Genomic DNA, 24484 nt, shown 5'->3' with positions numbered 1-24484 from the left:
ATTATTTTAAAGGGGATGGGGCAGAAAGAAGGGTTGGGAAAGAATTCTTGGCTGCTGGAAGGTCATGAGGAAAAGATTCTGGTTTGTCACATCATCCAGGGCTTCAAATTTTTAATAAATATTGATTGATGGATTGGAGTCAAAGCAAAATTTTGCCATGAAAAGACAGACCTACGCATATGCAGAGATTTTGAATTAGAAATGCTCTCCTTCCAACTCTTCACAAAAGGAAATCACATGGGGAAAGCAAAGTAGTGATTAAGGAACTAAACAGGCCACCACAGGGCTTTCTCTGAGGCCTTCTAAGTCCCCAGGCCAGGCCTGCTGCCTACTTGGGAGATGAGCTGATGAGCACGTGCTCTTCGCCACAGTTTCTCCTCTCCTGACATCTTTCTGCCAGATGGTCTTTTGCAAATTCTGGAGGTCCTTGCCCTCCTGTTTCCCGTGACCTGAGCCAAGAGAAGTTTGGCCCACCAATTTTCCCTTTACTGCACCCCTCTAGTGAGCAGGGCCTGGCGCCTGGCTGGTAAAAAGAAACCAGGTTTGAAGACCTCTGGTGCACTGAGAAGGAGCTCCCTGGAAGGGCTTGGAGCTGCCAGAGATGAGCATCACACTGACTCCCAAGGTCCAGAGAAGGCCTTCTCAGGCCCTGCCAGCTGGTCTCAGGAACTGCCTTTGGCCCTTTACCACCCTTTACCCGAGAAATGTGCTCTGTGCCAGTCTTGAATTTCCCTGTAGGATTAGCCCAATGGTTTTTAATTACAATCCAAAATCTTAACAAATTACAAATGTTGTGTGTAAACATAATCAGTGTGAATCCAACCCACTAGTAATTGTTAATAGGAAAAAAAAGGAAGAAAAAAACACAAAGACCTAAACACGCACACACACACAAATTTTGCAGGGTCTATGCCTGAATTTTTGCTTCCTTGGGGTCTCTCCCAGAGTGTCTCTTCAGCCCACCACTTGCCCTGACTCCCTGAGGTGATATACAGAGCAGGGAGTGGGGTGGGTAGGAGTCAGGCTGAAGGGCTTTGGGGCTTGGATGCTGCAGCTAAGGTCTTCCTAACATCCTAGGAAGGAGTCAGGCTGAAGGGCTTTGGGGCTTGGATGCTGCAGCTGTCTTCCTAACACCCTAGGAAGGAGCCACCTTTCTAAAGAAAGAGCCCCGGTGGCCTCCATAGATTTGGGGAGGAGGGGGGAATCACCCCTGAATGTCAAGAAGCTACCCTGCACCTGCTTTGAAACCCTGTCCTTACACCAGCCAACATCCCCTGGGCTCCTTGGGAGTCTCTGAGTTCCAGCTTCTTGCTAAGGAAGACATTTCTACCACTCCTCACCCCACCCCTGAAGTCCTCCAAGGCTACCCTGTATCCTGGGTCCTGGAGCTGGCCCCTGGACCTCAAGCTCCTAGAGCCACAGAAGGAGATTTGCTGCCTGCAGGGACCAGCTGGGCACCAGCACCTGGTATTTGGGCTCTCAACCTGGAATACATTTTAGAAAATATCGTGCACAGAAATTCACTTAACATTATATGAATGCATACATACACACATCCATACCTACAAACACACACACATATTTGATCGACAAGTGCCAGGAGAGTGTGTCTGATGTTTTTGTTTAACCGTTAGAGTTAGAATCCTACTTGGTCTTGGTATGACTGGTTGCTGTTATATGAATGACAAATGGATGATAAAAGCGCGCCCGGGTCTCTGGAGAACATGGAGGACTATAAGTGGAGATTTCCAATTATATTTCCCACTACCCTCTCTGACCTGTCTTCCCAGTGGTTACCCCTCGATCTCCAACAAGGCTGGCTGCACAACCTTACAAGGCAGTTACCTCCGAAGTGAGATGGCTGAGTCTCCAGGAAAAGCCACTTGTCCCTGCTGTCAGAAGCCCCTGATTGCTTACTCAGACCTTAGCCACGAAGGGCAGTTTGGCCCGGGTCAGAGAAGAAAAGAAAGGTTAAATTGTGACTGTGTAAATGAAGTAGGAGAAAGGGGAGCGCTTGGGCCTGCTCTCTTGGAGAGATTGGGGAGGCTGATCCTGCTTGGGAACAAACCCAGCAGAGCCTGGCGCTGCGCTGAGCGAGGGGAACAACAGCCCCTGGGTCCTTTCACCTTAGCGCATCCAGCAGGACGCGGGGAGAAAACCTCTTTGCGCGATTAAGTCGTGTCGGTGGAGACGGTGGGGCCGACACGTGAGGCGCTCAGCTTTGCCTCCCCGAAGCAGCGGTGTTGGAAACCCCCGCGGAAGGCACCCCAGTTATCAGTGCTCCCCCTGGGAGCGGGGCCCACCGGTTGCGCGCCGGCCTCCCACCAGCATCCTGCTCGCGTGCACGCCGCTCGCACCCACCCAGACGCCGTCAAGATGTTTACTGCTCCGAGCCGGGCCCGCTGGGGAGACGCTGCGAGGGTGCGGCGCACCGCTCGGCGCTGGCGGGGCTCTGGGCTCCCGGCCGGGGGTGCGAGCGAGCGGGGAGGGGGGCGCAAGGGCGAGGGGATGGAAGAGGAGGGGGGAGTGGGTGGACTAATGATGAAAAAGTCTCCTCCAACCCGGCTCCTTAATTAAATGCATGGAAAGAACCGAGGCGAGCACATCTGGTTTCAATCTGCAGCCCTTTGATGGCATCAAATGTTCTTTTCCCAGATCAGGGCTGGAAGTGCTGGGCTAACTATGGCCGTTTGGAGCCCAGAAACCATTCACACACACTCGGACCCTTCTTCCTCTCCTGTCGAGTCACTCCGTTGTAGGAGAGAGGAAAAAAGAAAAGGGAAAAAAGTCTAGTAATCAAGGGCGTGTGTGTGTGTGTGTGTGTGTGTGTGTGTGAAGAACATAAAACGCCACAAATAAGCACTTAATATATTACTTACTCGTCATATAGTAACTCATTTCTAATGAGACTATTAAAGTTGTTACTAAATTCCAACAGGTCATGAAAAAAATCGCTCAGCACCTCTCTGTCCTCTGTCAAATTAGGGCTCAGCAGACAGACGACAGAGCATTATCCATAGACATGGGAGTGAGTGTGTGTGTGTGTGTTGGTGGGGTGTTCCTCCACCCCCCCTCCTTAGTCACCCAGTCTGGACCCTGAACTTCGGAGAAATGTCACCCCGCCGCTCACTCTGGGAGTGCCCCAGCTTCCTGGGCATCTGGTTAGCATGACCCTTTTGGCTTAGCGCGGTCACCTGGGAAGCGACCTTGGCTGCACCAAAGAGGCTAAGAAATTGGCCAGGGTGAAGGGAGAGGGGAGCAATTACGACAGACTCCTTGAGTTCTTTCCTGCAGCTAAATAGATATGTAAATGTCTACCTGCCCTGGCCAGGGGCACCTTAGCAGTGCCCTAACCCTGGAATCCACTCGGTGCCTTCTAGATCTCCCCCAATCTGCCTTCAGTCCGCCGAAGAGGCGTGGGAGAGCCTCCCATTATTATCGCTCCTGTTATTTTATTACATTATTTAATAGGCTGTCTCTACGGAGCCAAATATAACCTTAATACGTTCGCTTTCTCCCTGGTTCTCTCTCAGACGCTCCTCCACCCCCAGCCCCCAAAACCGTTAGAACAGCAGGAAACATTGAAAAAAAAAAAAAAGAAAGAAAGAAAGAAAAGGGAGAAGAAAATTTTTGATTGAGATAGTTGTGGATTTTTTCCAACAAGTTTCCCTGCAGCTGTTATCAAAACATGCAAATGAGATTTTCCAACAGGATCTTAAACAAATCTGGAGGAGTTAATGCCGAAGCAAAATAATCAGCCCCGTTTGAAGTGACTGCGGGTTTCAGTTTGTCTTTTCTCAGCGAGATACTATAGCAGGGAAATGATAATTAGACCTTTACTTTAAAAATCCGAAGGGGCTCTCTGGCTTTCCCTTCCCTCCCGTTGCTCTCCCTCCTCCCTCCCTCCCTCCCTCCCTCTCTCTCTCTCCCTCTCTCTCTCTCTGGCTCAGATGTTGGCAAAGGGGGTTTTCTTAATCAGACTGTTTTTTGGTCCGAGGGAAAGGAGGAAGAAGGAGATTGTGTTGGAGAAAGGGGTCTGTAAAACGTCAGGCACGGCACAAAGGCTTTGCCACGTAATTACAGGCTCCTATTAAGTCGAGATCTGCCCTCCCAGGGGTCTCCAATTTTCTTGTATTCCCTACAAAGCCTCCTCTGCATGCCAGTTTGTGCCTTTTGAAGTGCCAGAGAGCTTCTTGATCCAACTGAGAAGGAAAAAGGAGCTCAGCAAGAAGAGGGGGAGAGAGAGAAGGAAAAGGGGGGAGACCCACCACCACCCTCCTTCGGACTCTTGAAGCCCTTTTTTTTTTTTTTTTTTTAACTCCTTAGGAAAAGTAAAGTGAGAATCCTGCTCTCCAATACATCTGCAAGACATCACCCTCTCCTCCTGAAACTTTAGTCACTCCTGAGAATCCACAGGAGTGCAGAGAGGGGGAACACTTTTCTTGAAGATGTTTTAAAGCTGGAACAAGCCTTCTTCTGTTGGTGCTTGAACTCTTGCCTGGGAATAACTTTTTTAACCTTAAAAAACCACTTTGATTCTTCTCTCCCACCCCTTCTGCTCTCTTCTTCTGTTTGCCTAACTCCCCCGCCCTGCTGGCCTCCCCTCTCCTCCTCTCCCCCTTATTATTATTTTTAGCGTGTGCGTGTGGACGCTTTTGGAGAGCTGGAGGGGATTTTTTTCCCTCCTGATTTGAACATAGGGTGATTTTTTTAATTTTATTTTTTTGGTGTGGATTATCTCTTTGGACGGAGCCGGGCTTGGCCTCGGGAAAGCAACCTAGGCTGAGGAAGGCTGCTGGTACAGGACTCTGTGCTCTGCAGAAGGGGGTCCCCCCCCTTTCCACTTTTTTTTTTTTGTCCATCCCCTTCTCTCTCTCTCTCTCTCTCTCCACTCCCCCCTCTCTCTTCCCCACTCGGCTCCTCTCCCCCCCTCGCGCCCACAGCGTTTGGTGTTGATTCGAGCGGGAAGAGGGGGGTGGGTGGGATCGGAGGGGGAGACCATGACCTCCAGCTACGGGCACGTTCTGGAGCGGCAACCGGCGCTGGGCGGCCGCTTGGACAGCCCGGGCAACCTCGACACCCTGCAGGCGAAAAAGAACTTCTCCGTCAGTCACCTGCTAGACCTGGAGGAGGCCGGGGACATGGTGGCGGCGCAGGCGGACGAGAGTGTGGGCGAGGCGGGCCGGAGTCTACTGGAGTCGCCGGGACTCACCAGCGGCAGCGACACCCCGCAGCAGGACAGTGAGTTAGGGGCGTCAGCCCGCGGGGGTGTGTGTCGCAGACCCAGGGCGGAGGTCCGAGCTGGGCGGCTGGAGGCCGTCCGTGGCCGGGGAGAGAAAGTCGGGACGTGGAGAGGCGGCAGCAGTGGCAGGCGCCAGGGCCGGTCCCGGACTGGGGGTGAGGGCGAGAAAAGAGCGCTCGGCAGAGCTCGTACCCCGGGGCAGATTCGGGAGGGGAGCGCCAGGGTCCCGCCGGCAGAGTGAGGGACTCGTCCCGCCGTGGACCTTCGCTGAAGTCCGCGGGGCTGCCCCTTCTTCCCGGGCGAGCAAGGCAGAAGGAGCTTCCCGAAAGCGAGACTACGGGGCTGGGAAAAGGGTGCAAACTCGGGGAGCCCTGACCAATTTGTTAAAGAAAGCGGGTTAAAGATGCTGAATCGGGTCGGGAGGAGTTCTCCTGAATCGCAGTTTGGGAGCAGACCAGACCGAGGTGCAGAGGGCACCGCTCACGGGGAGCCAGATCCGCGCCTCTTTGGCCGGGCGCTGCGCCTGGCATCCGAAGCCTGGAGCGTAGGGTCCGCGCGCTGGGGCTCCTGGCGTGAGCGGCCAGGGTAGCTCTAGGCTCCCCGCTGTTGCCTCCACCTGCAAGTGGTAGGAGACCCCCGACAGAATCAAAGGTCTGAATAACTCAGGAAGACTCCGCCAGAGCTAAGGGAGTGCCATTAAGGGTGAAATCCGAGCTTCCATAGGGCAAGATCCCACACAAGAGAGAGGTGTGGGCCTCTTGGTCTCCCAACGCTGAACCCGGTGTCACTCACTACTGGCCCCGAGACCTCCAGAAAAGTCCATGCACCATCTCCCTTCCCCAACGGATTTGCCCTGCAAGGAAATCTCGCCTTGCTTGTCAACCTAGGCAGCCGTAAAGCATGACACAGAAACCTCCCAAATCTGTAACAGACCTGTCACCTGACTCATCCCAGGTAACATGGGTTGGATACTTCCTCCTTGAGGCTGCAAGAATCTGAACTCGGCTGGAAGTTCTAGAATATGGCAGCTCTCTTCCCTTGGCATTATTTGCTGACTGTTATTTTGTACAAGTTTGAAATCTGTAGCACCCTCCGGCACTCTGTTTTTTAAAAAAAGTTTGCCAATCTCAGACACTCAGAAAATAGATAGAAAAAGCAAACTAAACCTAGAACAATTGGAAGCAAGACCTGGGCAAAGGGGTGGGAGATCAGCCAGCTTGGCTGAAGCGGGCCACAGGGAGAGCTCCTCTCTGGGATAGGGCTACAGTCCTACTCCCTGCTTCTTTGGTTGAGACCTGGGCCCCCCCTCAGTGTTTTTTAGCCATCAGTAAACTGGGGCTGATCGGCCTTAGCTCTAGGGTGGTGATGAGGGCTCTGACTTGAGGAATCTGGCCTTGCCTGTCACTAGGGAAAGACCCCGGCTGGAAGGAATAAAGACCCAGCTTCCCCAAGTCTAAGTAATGGCTCGGCACAGTGAAGAGACAACCCGGGCTGTGGAGGGTATTGGTGTTTGCATAGACACTCTTACCTCCAAGAAAATACACAAGTTAATATGACCAATTTATTGCAATACTAGGGAAAACTAAAATATACAAAGACTAGGGAGAAGAGTACAATGAATCTCCATGCCCCTATCATCTATCTTCATTAATTCTGCACATTTGCCATTCCTGTTTTTACTAGTAATTATTAGCCACAGGATATCAATATTCAGAGAGCTGAAGGTTGGACTCACAAAGAGCATTTGCTATTTAGGGTTATCAAGAAACTGCTGCATAGAAGACCAGGGTGGGGCCAGAGAGTCTAGACAGTGCCACTTTGCCCCAAAAGGAGCAGAAGGATGTGAAAACAGGCCCAAGGTCAGAAGCTACGGCAATCCCAGGCCCAGGCTGGCAGGGGCAGATACCAATTCAGGCAGGACTGGAGGGATGCTGATTGTTCCTGTTGTTTGGTGAATGGATGCCAGGAGAAGGAAGCTCAGGTTAGTGGTCCCTGAGCCTGGTAGGGGATGAGAGTGGGGCTGGAAATTGCCCCAAGTTGAGGCTGAGGTGACATGCCATGGCAGAGAAGTGGCCTAGGATGGCTCCCATGTGACCTGGGCCTGCCATAGCCCAGGGAGCATGGAGCATGTGGAATCCACCAGGCAAAGGGCAGCAGCAGCAGGTGAAGTTGGAAACTGTGTCCCAGGAAAAAGGAAAAGATCTCCAGCAACTGCTGGCTTGATCTAGGGCACTTCTCTGAGTTATACGGAGTAGCAAGGCCTAGTGGGAAGTGGACCGCCCAGAGGAAACTGAAGTTTGGAGCCCAGTCAGGGAGAGAATGTTTGAGGAATGATAGTTGCATGACACAGTGAAGTGACAGCGACAAAGTGACCTCCATCTGGGACTGGGGAAGGAGAGCGTGTGTAGACACACACACACACACATACACAACCAGGTCTCACTTTCCTTAGAAGGCCCTGGTCTATTCTTCTAAGAGACAGTTGCTACTTTTAAAAGTGATATTTCTTCATCCTCCTACCCCATTTCTGGGATGAGAATAAGAGAGTTTGGTAAGTTGGGCAGTAGTAGTGTCCAGGAAAACCATTTTCCCTTAGTTCTTGGGCCTGTGTAAGGGACTGCTGGGGAGGCTGTTATGAACTACTTGGAAGTCAAGACCAGAGGAGCCTCTTTGAAACTCCAAGCCCATGAGGGACAGAGTCTATTCCAGTACAGGAACTGATCACCTCTGTTGGAGCATTGGGAAACGTTTAAAAGATGTTTATTTTTCCAGCTATAGGGAAACAGATCCTTCCGAAAATTTCCTTTTGGCTGAAATTAGTAAAATAGAATCCATTTGCACCTGCAGTGTTAGTTCATTAATATTGCACATTTTCAAATTACAGCCTGGCAGGAACTGAGCAAAGAGGAGTTAAGTATTGTGCAAAGGGAGGACTCCTGGCTTGCTGGTCTCCTGTAGTCCCCACTGAAATTTTGCTTCTCCTTGTTTGATATTCAACCCACTTTCTTCTCTGTGGAATGATTTCTTTCCTCTCTTACTCTTTCTCTTAGCCTAGGAAATCTCTCAAGCCTCTGGGTTCGAATACCTAGGTAGTATTTAAAGAAATGGTTTTTAGGCACTGTTAGGAATCCAGTGGCTAATGGAGGACTGTGGAGTGTGAAGGGGGATGGTAGAAGGGGGTATCAGGGAAAGGAAAGAGGAACAGGTTATAAAAATAGGTAGACCTATTCCTAGGAGGACGGCGCATCCCGCTGTCATTTCTTAATCTGTACTTCTGCAAACTCTTAAAAAAAAAAAAAAAAAGCGCCTGCTTTCCACGTTCCCAACCTCGAAATTAGTGAAACCAGATTGTCCTAATAAGACCTTTTGTTGGAAACACATGTAGTCATAAAAAGGTAGACGGAAAGTCAATTAGACACGCGCGCACACACGCACACACTCACTAGCCGGTGCTAAGTGTGCACCGGGCGCAGCTGGGCCCCGGGGCTGCGCTGGCCGCAGATGCAGAAGAGCGGCGCGGGAAATCCATTGGCCACAAAGAGAGAAGTGTCAATGCGGCGCCTTGGAATCGGCCTTTACACTCCTCCCCGCCCAGCTCCGCTGATTCCGCGTTCCCAGAGAAACGCCCGGAGCAGTGGGAACATTCTCGAGGGCTCTCCCCAGTTGAAATTCTCATCGGAATACCATTCCCTCGAAGTCCCAGAGTGCAATAGCTGGAAGTCAGTTGCCAGTCATTTTCTTAAGCGGCACCATGCTGGGACCCCAAAGCCGGAGCTTGGGCAAGCTCTCTGAATTCGAATTTCAGTTATCTTTATTTAAGGGGAATCGGTGCAATATATCGTTTTAAGACTAGACTGGAACTATTTTCCGTTTAGAGAAGGCAGTGAAAACCAGGATCTAGGGGGTGGGTGGTGGTGTTGGGGGGGGGTCACTCAATTCCCAAGGGCGAGTACTAAGACCAGAGAAAAGGTGGCAAATCCTGTTTATCTTACTTGGAGAGGGCAGGGGCCTGTATGACCTCTTAGTATTCTGAAGAAATTGTCAGTCTTGTGATCCCCATACGCTTTGAATTGAAAGCTTGGAGATGGCAGTGTCGGGAAGGTGGATTTGTAAAGTCCAAAGCCCCTGTCGATCAGTACTCCCTGGGGCTCCAGATCCCCCAACTCTAGAAAACAGTGAGTCAGTGCCTCCACCCTTCGGTTCTTGGAGGAGCCGCTTTGCAGACTCCGGGGCACCGCACTTTAGGCGTCAGGCAGCTCTGCATATGGGCTAGGCGACCTCTACCTTCAGGTCAGAGCTCCGGGCATTAGGCGGCAGCGGTGGGTCATAGGGGCCTCTGTAGTTCCTTCCTCTTGCCAGAGGCTTCATTTTAGATTTTACAATTCCAGTAAATAAATCATTTCCAAGCCGCACGATGTCACTCCCCTCCAGCCCCTTGCAAAACCCCACCTAGCAGGTTCAGAACCGAAGACATCTTCCAAATCTACTGATCCAGATCCACTTAGGTCCAAGCTTTGAATGTTTCTTTGGCCCGCGGCTACCTCCGGCTCCCCTTTTCACTTTTAAATAGTATCTGCAGATTTTCAACCTGGAGGACCTTCCAGATCAATTTGATTTTTTATCTTAAAAGATTTGTTTCTTTTATAACTCCTTTCCTATACCTTGTACCTGCTCCCTCCTTCAGCAGGCCGACCACCAAAACAGCTAGTAAAATACCCATTTCTTTCACGAAGGCGCCAGGGCTTGGCGCAGGTTTGTTTCAAATCCGTGCGCACTAGTCCTTGCGCAGAGACCCCGCGAGTCTCTGCTGTTGGCTGTGCCCTCTTTCAACGACTCTGGGGCTATGTATTTATTTTTGCCCTTTAGTAGAGTTGGTGTCAGCAGAAACCCGTAGGAGGCACAACTTCTAGAAATTGGGAGTGTTCGCAAAAGGAGATTAAGGCTTGCCTCTTACTTATTTAATTGCAGGGGGTGGAAGACTTTTGGGGGAACACCTCCCCCAAAAAATAAAAGTAAAGCGTTGGGACTCAGCATCCCTTATCCAAGCCATTTGTAAATTCAATCAATGGAATCCTTCTGGGAGTATTTCTCCGAACTAGAGATTAGACATTTACAGGAAATGTTTGAAATAAGGACCCAAATCCCTATGGCCACTTTTACAGATCTACCTGTGAGCACAATCCATTGTAAACTGATTGGGTGCTTTTTGTCAAATTCTATTTTAATTTGAGGCTGGTCCAGTCCCATTTCAACGGTTTTGGTGTCCTTTAACTTCCTTTTCAACTACATAAGAGGATGCATTCTGCATACGTCAACATCTCACTATTGGAGCACAAAAATTTGTAATCTTGAAAAATCAAATACCTTTGTAAGCAGTCTAACAACACTCAAACAAAAACCACTGCCTAGAGTAATAGTAACATCAACAAGTAGCAGGACCGCCTGTTCTCTAAATGCTGTTTCCTATTAAATCAGTAAATGGGGAGATACATTGCAGAGATAGCCGAGGAGGGACAGCTACAGGTTTTTCAGGGCCAGGGGGCTTGTTGTTCACTTGTGGAAGTTTGCGAATCCTCCTCTCCCTGTGTTCTGCATAGTACTAGATTTTTGGCATTGTCATTTGTTGAGGCAGCCTGGAGGAAGCAGTATTACAGAGAATTGTGCACTACGGCTTTTAGATTTAGGTCTAAAAATGAAAACCCCTGTTGATGGAAAAAAACCTGGGAAGCCCATGAAAGGGGCCATAGTTACACTAGAAAACAGGAGGAAACAAAGGCACAAGTGGTGGTTGGGGAAGGAAATTTTGTGAAAGAAAAACATGTCAGAAACAATCAATCACGAACACAAGTGACTTAGATGAATCTGAAGTCAGAATCTAAAGGCTCTTACTCTTCCTGCAGTTCTCACATCTAGCAAGGATGTCTAGTGGCCAGGATGCCGTCCTGAGGCCCTAGCCCTTTGCTGCACCATATAATCAGAGCATGCTAGTTTCCAAAACTTGGGGGCTTATTTATCTTGCTTTTTTTTTTTTTTTAACCATTGTTGATAACCGCAGGCTCAGCTCCAAATGAAGAGTAAGTTTGGAAAATGTGTTTGATTTGATATCCCAAGGTCCAAGTTAGAAGAAAAGAACAAGACCGCTAGTTCATATTTTGTTTACTCTCAAGAGTCGTTTGCAGGCAGCTGTATACAAAGGAGATCTTACCAGGGCCTGCTGACTGTCTGAATCTTGTCTTTTGGGGGAAAGGGAAGTGAATAGGGCAAAAATTCAGTGAAGATTTTGAACTTTTAAAACAGAGCCCCCAGTATCTTAGATTGCAGTGTTCTCCATCTAGGCAGGAACAGAGATGAAAATACCCCCACTCCACCACCCTATCCTTGTCGTCTCAGTTCCAAAAGTGCTGCCCTGACACCCCCCAATCCTCCCAACCCATGCTTTGAGGGGTGGAATTTGCCCAGGAGCCTTCCTTTTATTTAAAGCCTTCTCCCTCTCAAAGTGGACAAATTCCTCCTAGGCTAGACTGGGATCTACCTTCCCTTCCAAAACCCTTGATCTCCAGCAGGGGAGACAACATGTAGAAAGAAACCCTCTATACCAGTAGAGGGTATATAAAAGATGGGGAAATAATAATGTTGTGAAGACAACCCAAGGACTAAGCGTACACATGTGTTTTAATGAAGACATGGACGTAGCTGGTAGCTTGCTGTGTTGTCTCTCTTGAAATGAGGGAGATCAGAATCCCCAGGTGATCAGGAAGGAACAGAAGGAGAATGGGACTAGGTGACTCTGGGTTGGAAGGCACTAAGGCTGGTGCCTATGTTCCATGGAGTAAGAGAGTGTTCTTGTGAAGGTGGATGAGGCATTTCAGCATATGAGCTCTTGGTGTTTGAAGAAAAAGGGGCCAATCTGGGGGGAAGGGGGGAGGAACTGAAGGAGCTGCTGTAATACTGCCAGAGAAATCCTGATGTTACCTGATAGGCCAGACCATTGGCCTCCTTAGAACTAGGCCCTAGGGTTTGGGCAACCCCTTTTCCTCAAAGGAAGAGCAATAATAGCTCTCTCACGTGGTATGTGCCTGCAACTTGGGCACCCAAGGCCATTTCCAATCCACAAATCTGACTCCTGGTCCCCACTGGTCCTCTCATTGGGCACAAGAATTTTAGGGGACTTTATAGGACAAATGAGGATAATTTCTTAACCCTCCTCTGTAATCTTGGGATTTTTATTGCTCTCCTTACAGTAGCCTGACATTGGAAGCCAACAAGTCAAGGTAAAAATGGGACCAAAAACAAATTCACAGGATGAATATTTTGTCTTCTTAGCATAGACAGTGGTTAATGCATACTTTCCAGGATTCTCTAAGCTTGGGTGTTTACTAGAAATCAGAAGGCCAGAACTGTAAGGGAAATTGCTTTCCCACATTCGTCTGAAGGTAGAACTTTTACCCCTTTCATTTAATTTCTTATCATCAGTCATGTCATTATATTTCAAAGAATTTCACAGTGATTGAAGATGGTGTGTAGTTATAAATAAGCATAAAAATAGATGAATGTTCCTTCCAGTACTCTAAATATATATGAGGGAGGCCATATCTTTTCAAAAAGGATTCAGATATAAACTTAAAGGCCAAGAGGATCAACTCAATCGTTTGAGCCAGAATATGCTAAATTCAATCAGCTTGTCTATAGGCAAAGTGTAAGGCCTAGACAGTTCCAGGTATATACTGAGAACTACATTTTCTCAAGTTTCTGTTTTATTTATCTACACAAATCCAGTAGTTGTCTGCAGAGGACTTGATAGAATGGACTTAGGCCTGGTAAGTGATAGGGGAATCAGTATCCTCGCCTCCTGTCATTGTCTACCATCTTTTTCTTCTGTGTGCTCCGTTTGCACTGTTTGTCTATCCAAGATCTGTTTGCTGCAGAGAAAACTGGTGCCCAAAACCCATAGGACATCTTCTAAGTACTGTTTTCTAGAATTCTCAGCAAAGGAAGGATTGTTGAGTTCTTATTTTCAGGTATTTTTCCTCTCTAATAATTCATTTTACAGTGGCCCACTTAGTGACTTCTTGGGGATTAAGGTTTGGAGAACTGGTTACCATTCTGTTTATTTTTCAGGTATATGAAAAACTTATACTATGTTTTTCTTAAGTATATGAAATTGAAAGTTCCCAGTGAAAACGAGTATTGAATCTAAACCTTTAGACACAGGCTTTGACATATATCACCTTTAAGCCCAACTGGGAGGTGATATTAAATAATTATGTATGGTATGAATTTCCTTTCTATTTTCCACCAGTATCATTTCTCTACATAGAAAGGTCATTTAGGACTGGGACAGCTGCCATATTGTTGCGGGTGCTCAGCAAATGCTTATTCAGTGATATAATGCTCCCCCATCTGTTAGCTCCCTCCTCTGCTCTCCCCCTACCCCCATTCTATATCCCTTGCCCAGAAGATTTCCTCCAGTCCTATCATTTCAGTACCATCCATACATCAGGGAAGATGCCCAGGTCAGAGCTTCAAGGCCTCCCTGAGAGGAGCTACCTATTTATTTAGGCACCTACCTCTTCATTTGACATTTCCATGTGAATATCACAGCAGTTCTTGGGTATTAAAAACAACAAAACATGAGTTCCCTTTCCCCAATCCAATTCTCTTAAAACTTTTTCTATTTTCCTGTATCACAGCATGTGATGTCTAGCTCAGAAATCTCAGGCTCATTCTGGACTCCTTCCTTTATGCCTTTGGCTGGTCCATCTGCAGATCTTAACAAACTTACCTTCTAAAACCACTAGAATCTATCTCCTTTTAAGGTCTCAATAATGTCTCATCTCCACTCATGTACCAGTCTCCTGACTAATCAGCTCTCCCTAGACAGAGTGGACATAAAAGATGCTGAAAGAATATTTGCTGAATGAATGAATGATGAATGCTAGTACTTTCTTCTAGAAGCACATTTTAAAAAATCACGACCTCTCTACTTTAGAATTCACAATTGCTTTTCATTCCTTTCTATAACAAGACCATATTGTTTATCATATATCATTTTAAAATACACTTTATAGTCTCTATTTCCACACATGCAGTACAAAACTGCTTCCCAAATTTTTCCTAGTTTGCTAGTTAGGTTTTGGACATTTCCTCATATGCTCTAGTCTCCCTTCTGCTTTTCTGACTTTTGATCCTCAATGTCCTTTCTCTGCACCTCTTTTTGCAACTCCCCCCCACATGCTTTTCAAGGTTCTTTTTCCTTCCTTTTGACACCTTCCTTGATTGTTTCATTTCAGACCATGCAAATCCCTTGTCTCAATGCTTCAAAACAATGAGAACTTCTACAAGTACTGCTTATTTATTTTCTAAATATTTTAGGAATGTTAATTTACCCTGAGAATTTCTTAAGACTAGAGACTTTGTACAGTGAGGCATATTCCCAGTGTTTATAGCACAGTTGCAATAAACAAATAAGCAAATAATTTGGGTGTATAATGTGGTTCTACTAATTTTTTTAAAATCTGCAAATATTTTTTTAAATTATCAGAGCAATACCAAATTACAATACATGCCCACTTTAGAAAATGTATTATTTTCTAAGTGGGAAAGTAAAGTCATCTATATTTTACTACCACAGTTGATGTTTTGGTGTTAAAATATTTCCTTTTAAATTTTAAATCAATATTGTATTAACACTAATGATTAGTGATTTTTCTTTAATCAATGGAGGAGTCTTTAATCCCTCTTTCAAAAACTGTGCTTCCCCCAAATTAAGAAAGCACATGAACATTCACCTCTTGGTCTTGTCAGAAACACACACAACGAAGCTCCTGAAGAACTGTGAAAATTGTGAAATCACCGCTGTCCCCAACATCCTGAAGTTCCTGAAATGTCCAGTGGGGACATTTTCAAAAGACATGTCCTTTATAGTAAACAATTTCTTTTTTCTTATTGCTTGCTCTAGCTGGGAAACTTCCGTAGACATGAACACATGTCTCTTTCTGAAATTGGAAAAGCCTGTATGATACCTAGAGGACATTCTGAGACCGCAGTGAGAGAGTTGTCACTCAAAAATTAGATTCTGTGTGGTTTAGTAAGGAGGAATGTGACAGAGTGAGTGGGGGAGAAAATATCTTAGGGGACTGAAAAGTTTCTTCTTTTCTTTTTTCTGCAGCCCTGGGCTCCTGGGAGGTTGACTTCATAACCCTTGTTTTATAGACAAGATAATAGAGAACCCCTGCCCCAGGGTTTCGGTCAGTGATAGGAAAATTTTCTATTATTAGAGATTCCTGGGTCTTGAGTTTTCTTTTATTAAATATTTTAAAACTCATACATGCTTTTTGTAGAAAAAAAGGAGGAAATGATTTTTTTTCTCTGTGCCTTGTATAATAATGATCAGGTAGGTAAGTAACCTGTTCCAGGACATGGCAGTGTATTCTAACAGAGGAAGAAGCACTTAAAAAAAAAAGTGTTAACCCAGATATGAAAGTCTAACGTATTCCAGCCCTTATTTAAAGTGATAATTACAGAGAAAATATAAATTGTTATTGTGAAGTCTATTTTAAAAATTGTTCCCAGGCAAGCTGACATTAAATCATTTGCCTGATGAACAAAAATATTTTCTTTAGGGAAAGTATTAACAAATGATACAAAAATCACACAGAGCAAAATTTTATAGTGATGAATTATATCTACCTTAATAATTAATCCTCCTCCTTCTCATGAGAGAGGGGGTGTAACTGAGAGAGTCATCATCATTTTTGAGAATTAAAAACCACACTTGCCCAATAAAAGCTTCTGCAATTCCCCACAATGCCTATTTCGAAGAGAGGAAGGAAAGAGAACCACCCAGAGAGCTCTTTGCCTATAACCAGATGTCTGTTCAGCAGCTATAATCCTCAAGTTGGAGGGAAGACCACAGGATGAATCCTCAACACATTTAAGAAATAAAATGCAATTTAGTTCATTAATCACGAGACTGAAATCTGCAGTTTTGCTACACATATTTCAAAGACTGAATCCCTTCTGACAGGAGAAACAGAAAATAATATCTCTGCACATTTGACTGTTATGAGTCTGTTCTTAGCTTCCCTCAGGGAAGAGTAGATTTTTCTGGGTGTGATCATTTTTACTAAGAATATATGGGGTGCTATTTAAATTTATATTTCCCCCCCTTTGAACTAACATTCGTCTTTTCCTGGACTATGAGATTATCGGTTTTCTGCACTGTTTTGGAATTTTTGGTTTGGGGATTCAGGGTTACCTTGAACAGGCATGGAATTCTAGTTGTTTTTGTGTAGGACTTATAATATAAACATTTAAACTGAATTATACACTCAGATTGCTGGCTTATTTCATTCTTCCCCCTGGTTATTTGTATAAATTAATGAATTACTTTGTCTTAAAGGATTAATAACATGAGCAACAAAGTGAGATAAAATGTGAAACTGCTTCACAAACTCTAATATATACCAGTGCTATTGTGTTTTATAAAGCCAATTTTAAGTAGATAAGAGTAACATAATTACTTTCATTTCATTTACAGTTAAGAAAGCTACTATGAAGCGACTTGCATCTTTCTCTCCTATTCCATTTAATTATCTCCCTTGTATTCCACCATGTAGATGTCAACCAAATTCTTTTAAATGCCTCACTGTCTAGTGAAGGATCAGGGAGAGCAGTATCCTGCTTTATAACACATCCCCCTGCTACACAAATCGCTTTTAATTCCTCTGGCTCATAGTCTTTGTTGTGAAGTGGGCATGAACTGCAGACTAAAAATAAATAAATAAATACGACTGCTTTTGTGAAAATACTTGAGAAATAAAGGACTAGATTTATGTGCATTATTATTCCATAAGGAATAAAATGGATACTTTTCTAAATGATCAAGGAAAATCAAAATATAAGAATGCATTTCAATAAATTTGCACCCATCCTTCAAAAAGAAAGAAAGTTTAGTTTAAACTTAAGGACATTAGGAATTTCAGAGTAGTCAAAGAATTCAGTGTTAAATGATAATTCTATAATTTATTTATTGGCTGGAGAAAAAATTGGGGGCCTTGATTTCTTCTATAAAATAACACATGAATATCTGTATGCAGTTTTGTTGTTTGGAATAATGAGATCATGGACAAAGACCCCGGTACCCTACTTTCCATCCATGGAGACACTCAAGTAAATGCTTACCCTCTTCCTGCTCTCCTTTTCCGCAACAACTCTGACAAGTATCACTTATTCCAGGCTCGGATATATATTTCGTGTGGTTTCTCAGTGCATGTTGGAGGTCATTTAATGTCACTGAAGCTAGGACTATTCTCATCCTCCAAAAATCACAGTCTTAGGATATGTCCCTACTGAATGACTAAGTACACACCCGTTTTTGATCTACATTTAGCAGCTGATGCCTTATGATTTTTAGTGACACTATGAGACCACACCATAAGTGCTGGCAGATTGAAGAATCTGGCTCATGAATCCCTGACCATGGTTTTCTCCTTCAGGACACCCTTCCCACTGTGCATGAAACAGCAATGCAAGTCCTTTGAAACTCTGAGATGCATCAACCCTTCGCATTCGCACTTGGCTATATCTGTCACTACAGACTTCACAGCGACTAAAGAGGAAAAACACTCTTGACCTTCCAATGTAGCCCCTGAATTTTATGCAGAATACAGGACATATGCTTAGAAAACCAGAGAATTATCACAAACCAGACATAGCACTCTGTTTCCAGGAGTGTGAATGGATCATGTTCTATTTTCTATATAGTATACTATCTCTAACATAGCACTGTCTTACTCCTCTGAGATTTCTGTGAGGTTTACTTAATTTTATATATGAATAATACTCACCATGATTATACGTGAAGTTGCCACTATACGTTAGCCATGATTATACTTGCCAACTTATTATATTTGCCAACTTATATTTTCTAACCAGCTGAGTAAGATAAACATCTGTCCTCAGCTGGATAGCTGACCAGCTTTCCTATCTATTGCTTAGAGATCTGATAAACCTGGAAGACGTATAGACCTCATTTTAGTATCATGAATCCCCCAGGGTTATTTATTTATTATTAGTGAATTAGTTAATTGCAAAACAATGAAAAATTAAATTTCTGACATTCTTTTGTAATAGATCAGCGTTCCTCACTTTGGGGTACATTCAGAGAAAATGTATATCCATGATTGAGGCATACTGACAACAGTTCATTGTAAGCTGGTGTGCTTGTGGTCTAGGAAGCTGAAACCATTTACCTGATGCCTTATGCAAAAGAAGAGCATATGACCTCTGTGGGAATGAATCAGAGATTATAAGCCCTGTCAGGATCAATTTTGACATATGGAAAAGTATTTTGTTGTTTGCTAAAGATGTGTGTGTTTTACCATAGAACATAGTCTCTAACAAGGGTATAGATAACTAATTAGTATTCTTCCTTAGAGAGCATACAATCCCTCCTTATTTAGGAAAACTCCTTTGTTTCTTTTTTCTTCATTACTTTCTTTGGTCTATGTCTCTTCATATACAGTTCACTGCAATAATTAAAAGAAGAGGGATAAATAGAAATAACAGATGATCTGATTCTTTTCCTGGTTGCTTATAATCTAATCCTAAATATTTTAAAGTATGATGCCTGGTTCACCTGCATCAGAATGAACGGTCTTAAAAACAACTCCAGAACACCTATCAGGCAGGTGTTCTTACAATCACTGGGTTAAAAAAGTTATTGAATAATGTGATTGAACCAACAAGTGGGAGATTAAAAAAAAGAGACTTGTGATCAAGTGCTTTCGAGGTGCCTGGCACTGTGTTAAGTGCTCCGCATAAAACAAACAAAAAATACTTTGAGGCAATTATTGGTGGTTGTAAAAATCCTAACTATGACTAACTCTTGGTGATTCTTATCTCAACTCTTCTAATAAAAAAATGTGTCAAAGAAGAGCAATCTAGCACACCGATATTAATATTTCCAATTTAAAATTAGTATTAAATAAGTTTTCAGATCAAAGTACATTATGTTTAAGAAGTTACAGTATTTTTTCTTTTTTTCTTGCAAAATCCTTTCTTTCAGGTGGTTGATAAAAGATACTTTTCTAATAGCTGTGCAATCTTGTATGTCTTCCACACATCTGAGAAAACTAGGTTTTAATTTACTCTTTTTGTTCGACACTGACTTCAGGAAGGTTGTATTTGAAATTGCAATGTAGCTTTTTCAAGTTTTACATATTTAAAGATAAATTTATTCCATTGGTGTGGTACTAGATTTGGCATATCCTGAAGTTATTTCAAATACTGCCTTTTAAGGTGTGCCCAAGAACTTTTGTCCTAAATGGATTTTCTATTAAATATCAGGCTTTGTTTTCCAATGAAGGATCTATAATGTATAGATTGCTGTGGAGTTTGTGGAGGGACAGGGAAGCCTCTAAATAATAGTCCATTTAACCAATATAAAAGGAGCTACACTTAGAAAAGCAGGATTAGTGTAATTTTAGAAAGTTTGGAGGAAGAGAACAAGAAAGGAGGGCCCTTGCAGAGATAAGAAGGACAAAAATTGAGGGAAGATTTTTCTGGAACCATATCTGCCACAGGGACCTTTGCTGAGGTACCAACCCCTGAGCCCATCTGGGATCCTTTGGTGACATGTACTTTAGTGGTTTATGACATCACTGGACCCCCCTTGGTGGAATTACAACTTCATAATTCACAGTTAGCTGTTGTTTATTTTATATTTAATCATTTGTGGAGCACACTGGCAGCACACCCAGGGGAACTATGTGGTTATGCTCCTGCAGATCTTGTTGTTGCATAATTAAGTACGTCAGGAGTAATTCACCAAGTGTCATAACAACCCATATTTCAGACCTTGCAGATGCTGGTCTTGGTTGTGATTGTTCTGAAAGTTATTCTGACTGATTCACCTTCTCAATGAGTTTCTCTTTTGGAGGAACACTCACCATCAACGGCTGGGCATCCTGATTTAAATAGTTTCCTGAGTAGCAAGCATAATGCCTCCATAGAATGAGTATCCCCCTGTGAGACTGACTTCTGTAAATAACTGCAAACTGTAGTTCTATTTCTATTGACCCACAGGATATAAAATATATTGATAACAAAAATGTCTCTGGATTAACAAAAGAAATATTTTTTATTAATCTATTTGTATTTGGCTGTGAGGCTCAGAAATGACCCATTTACCTAGAAGTCTTGGGTCTTTCAATAGGAAAAGGAAACTAAAGGAATGAAGTAAAGATTGATTGAGTACCCATTGAAAGTAGATATTCTTCAGGGTTATTTATATCCCTTTTAATAATGCTAAGTTCTGGGGCCCCCTTGGTGGTGCAAGGAGTTAAACACCACACTATGAAGAAATCCGCAGCCTCTGTAGCACGAGTTCGATCCCCGGCCAGCCAGCGAGCAACCCACATGGCGAGGCAGACCTCTCCTGTGTTGCCTGCTCCTCCCCTCAGCAGTGTATTTCAGTCAATCTGCCTATTCTGTTCCCCACTCTGTCTCTGGTGAATCCTCTCACCTCCCCCCCCCCCGCACCTCTGGCCTGTACCTCAGCTCTTGTATGCATAAATAAATAAATCTTTTAAAAAAATAATGCTAAGTTCTGGATATTGTCACCTTTCCCCCCCTGTTTACAAATAGGGCTTTGAGACTCAGAAAAAACTTAGCAACTTGTCTGAAATCTCAGAATTAGTTGGTCACAAATTCAGAACATGTATGGATCTTCTTGGTGCCCTAAGTTCCATTATCCTATTACTTATTCTTCAAGGGATGGCAAATGGGAAGGAGATAGTTGAATTGAATGTCTGTGACATTTATTCACAGAAACACAGAAATGTAATTGTGGTACTAGAAGGTGTATTGGGGTCACACAAGTGAAAAATGCAAATAAGTCTTCAGAAAATTTAATCAAAGAAAATGCCCTGACAACACTGAATACCTCAATGACAATTAAGCAACAAAACTGAGGTAAATGTGAACTTGAATGAAATAGTGAGTTAGAAGATAATATTACAGGGCCTCCCCCAGTGGTGCAGGCGCTTGAGCGCAGTGCTGTGAAGCTGTGTGCAGCCTCTGCAGTGCCTGTTTGATCCAGGCCGGCCGGTGAGGGTCCCACATGGTGTGGCAGACCTCTCCTGTCCCACCCGCTGCTCCCCTCAGCAGTTTATTTTGTCAGTCTGCCTGTTCTGTTCCCTGATCTGTCTCTGGTGAATCCTCTCACCCTCCTGCAATTCTGGCCTATACCCCGGTTCTTGTATAAATAAGTAAATAATTAAAAAAAAAAAACCTGGTATCAAATAAATCTGTATGCTTAAAAAAATATATAGTATTACAGAAGAAATTGGGTAAGCCAGAGAGCCTTCCTGTGCATTAGGAGTTAATTTTGATCTTAGCTCTGACTTTGAACATACCACCCAGCCCCTCTGAGCTACAATCTTATAGTAGGAAGAATAGCAATATTTTGGGACAAATCTATTGATAATTGAGTCAGAAATATGTGGATATTCCTTACTTTTTTCCACAGGAGGCACAAAGCTTCTAACTTTTGTCAGCTTCTAACAATGGATCAAATACAGAATTAAACTATTGAAACAAAATGATAGTTTTTTGATGATAGTCTCTCTTGCTATAATAGTGCTTTTTTATCTAAAAATAGTATTTTATTCAAAAGATACAGGTATTCTGGTTATTTGGAACAAGACATTCAAAAGTGGTGATTAGCCTCTTGGAGGTCTCCAAAAGACTAGGACATGTATGATATAGATAAACTGAAGTGAAGATGGAAACAGCTAGAATGTGACATCCTGGAAGAAGTGGCTTTGAGACTCAGTAGTGAGGGGGAAATAATGTTTTTCCCTCTTTTCTGGAATAGGACCAGTGTTGGGAAAAATTTAGAAATAGAGAAATTTACTCATGGGGCAGCCTTCTTTAAACCCACCCCCTGACCACTGGTGTCTGAATGATACTGTGTACTCACCCTTCATAATCCGGCTACATTGCAAGTCTTCTTTAAAAATGCCAGTGAGGTGCTGGTGCTGCGGTCATCCTACTTACCCCTCTTCTCCAGACTTCCCTGTGAAGAAAATAAATACATAGAGCAGTAGCTGACTAGGAAATAATGTACTGAATTGTCATCTGGGCAAACACCCAATAAACTCTGGACCCCATCTTCTGGCTCCATCTTTCCAAAAGAAAATTGAAGGCCTATTGTTAAGTCAGTTATAATGGCAGAACAGATACCTATCCCACTTTTTCTCTCACTCATTTTCTCATATGTGTGTGTATTGCACATTTGCTTACCAGTCTTTATCCTAGGGCCAGGGGATAAATAAAGCTTTGAAGAAATCAAATTGTCCTTTCTGATAAACCTTAAATTCTTCTTCAAAAGAGAGGCAATAAATAAGTCAATAAACAAACAACTCAATAAGTAGTTCAATTACAAACACTGATAAGTTTTGTAAAGAAAATGAAACTGGCTTATTTTACCAGGGATATGACTGCAAAGGAGGAACTAGCCATGTGAGCAACAGTCAGCAGACATGAACAGCAAGTGCAAAGGCCCTGAGGCAGGAACAAACTTAATATGTCCAAGGAGCAGAACGATCAAGGTGATTAAAAGATAGCAAGAGATGGGAGATTGCTAGGTAAGGTAAGGTCACAGGGGTATACATGGGTCAGGCGATAGAGACCTAGTTGGTAACTGTGAAAAGTTTGGTTTATGTTCAAATTCTGATGGCTTTGGGGAGCTATTGAAGAGATTTAAGTTGTTGAGTTTTATAATCTGATTTATGTATTTTTAAAAAACAGCATGACTGCTATATGAGAAATCGATCTTAGGGGAGGAAGGAAAAGCAATGAAGAGGTTATTGCAACAGGCCAGGTGAGAGATGATGGTGTTTTGAACTATACAGATGAGCAGCTGAGCAGCGGGCCAGGAGGCTCACAGGAGCCAGCTGAGCTCAGTAAGCAGAAGAAGTCTTGCCAGGAGAACTAACCCAGGGTGCTTGCTTTCTTAGCCTCACCTTTCCTCTGGTTCAATACACAGGATCCCTCTGAATCTTCCAAGGTTTTCCATGGCAGGGTCCCTGGGAGCAGCTGACAAAGGAGAGGGAGTGGCTGGATGCAGTGGGGTGTGAAATGGGAACAATTTTTTTTTGAGTTTGTTATTTGAACAGTTAGAGCCTGTAATTCAGGTACTGCCTGTAATTTTCCCAGAAAGGAAGGGTTCTGTTTTAGGTTCTGTAAAAGCAGCCTCTTTGTAATTTAGCAAAATATCCAAAGGCAGCATGGCTAACAGCTACAATTCAGATACGTGAGGATTTGTGAAACCGAAATATCCTATGAAGTTATTTGGATTTCCTAGGCCAGACTTCCTTCCCTGCAGTGTGTGTGTGCATCAAGGTAGCCAAAGGTCAGCAATCATCCTGTAAACAACAGAATAGTAATCATGGTCCACATGATCTGAAGTCAGACCATTTTACATACCGCTAGTCATTCAGCTGTAGTCATTTATTGTATTCAGAACCACGTACGGTGCTCTGCAAAATACTAAAGTAGCATCTGACATGGCCTCTTGCTCAAAGAGCCCATTATCTGATTGGTAGGATGAATCTAAATCTGGGTTTTCCATAGCTGACCTTCAGGTTAACCGAACATGTCCACCTCCCAGGCCATCTGGCTTGCAAACCTGTGCCTCTATTCCCTGTCACACAAAGGTACCTCAAGTTAAGAACTAGCTCAACATTTCAGCAGCAGCTCCAACCCAGTTCTGTCCCTAATTCTATAAACCTGTTTCTCAGGACAGATATATTGTCTCACAGGAACCTGATCATGTCTCTCCCTCTGGTTCCTCATAGATGGAATTTTCTAAGACCAAGAAGTGACTCTAGACAGTAGGTAGAATTTCCAACCTGTAAAACACCATGAGCTAGAAAACTCTCAGAAGAAAGTTTGAATAGTACATCTTGCTTTTAAAGATGGCTTGATTGAACCCCTATGCTGTTAGCATTCTTGACCAAATAAGTCAAGAAATATCTCACTGCTTGATCTTCCTCAGCATATTTTTTGCTTCAATATATAGCAAGTTTAATACATTAGTATTAATGTATAGTAAGTTTAATACAAAATAAACTATCCTACTGAAATTTTTCTTCTTTCCCATCACTAAGTTTGAAAGACCAGAAAAGTATGATACCTAAGGAAGTTTACTTATGGATTAAAAGATGGAGTTTTGGG

At 43.8% G+C, this 24484-nt stretch overlaps 1 protein-coding gene across 2 annotated transcripts in view; it reads left to right on the top strand.

Annotated features, from left to right (window-relative positions):
- The first annotated feature begins 3928 nt into the window (after positions 1 to 3928).
- The window catches only part of PRRX1 (paired related homeobox 1), a 72541-nt gene continuing 51985 nt past the window's right edge, over positions 3929 to 24484 (top strand). Inside the window, exon 1 of one of the 2 annotated variants that reach the window (XM_054693483.1) lies at positions 3929 to 5241. In XM_054693483.1, coding sequence (XP_054549458.1) covers positions 5001 to 5241 — 241 coding nt within the window. In that variant the 5' untranslated portion in view covers positions 3929 to 5000. The remainder of the gene's footprint in view (positions 5242 to 24484) is intronic. The other variant, XM_054693482.1, reaches the window with a different exon arrangement.

The sequence above is a fragment of the Talpa occidentalis genome, unplaced genomic scaffold (genome assembly GCF_014898055.3).
Source record: "Talpa occidentalis isolate TD23 unplaced genomic scaffold, MPIMG_talOcc4v2.1 talOcc4.12, whole genome shotgun sequence".
NCBI classification, from domain to species: Eukaryota; Metazoa; Chordata; class Mammalia; order Eulipotyphla; family Talpidae; genus Talpa; species Talpa occidentalis.
This window is presented reverse-complemented; position numbering and strand designations above follow the sequence as displayed.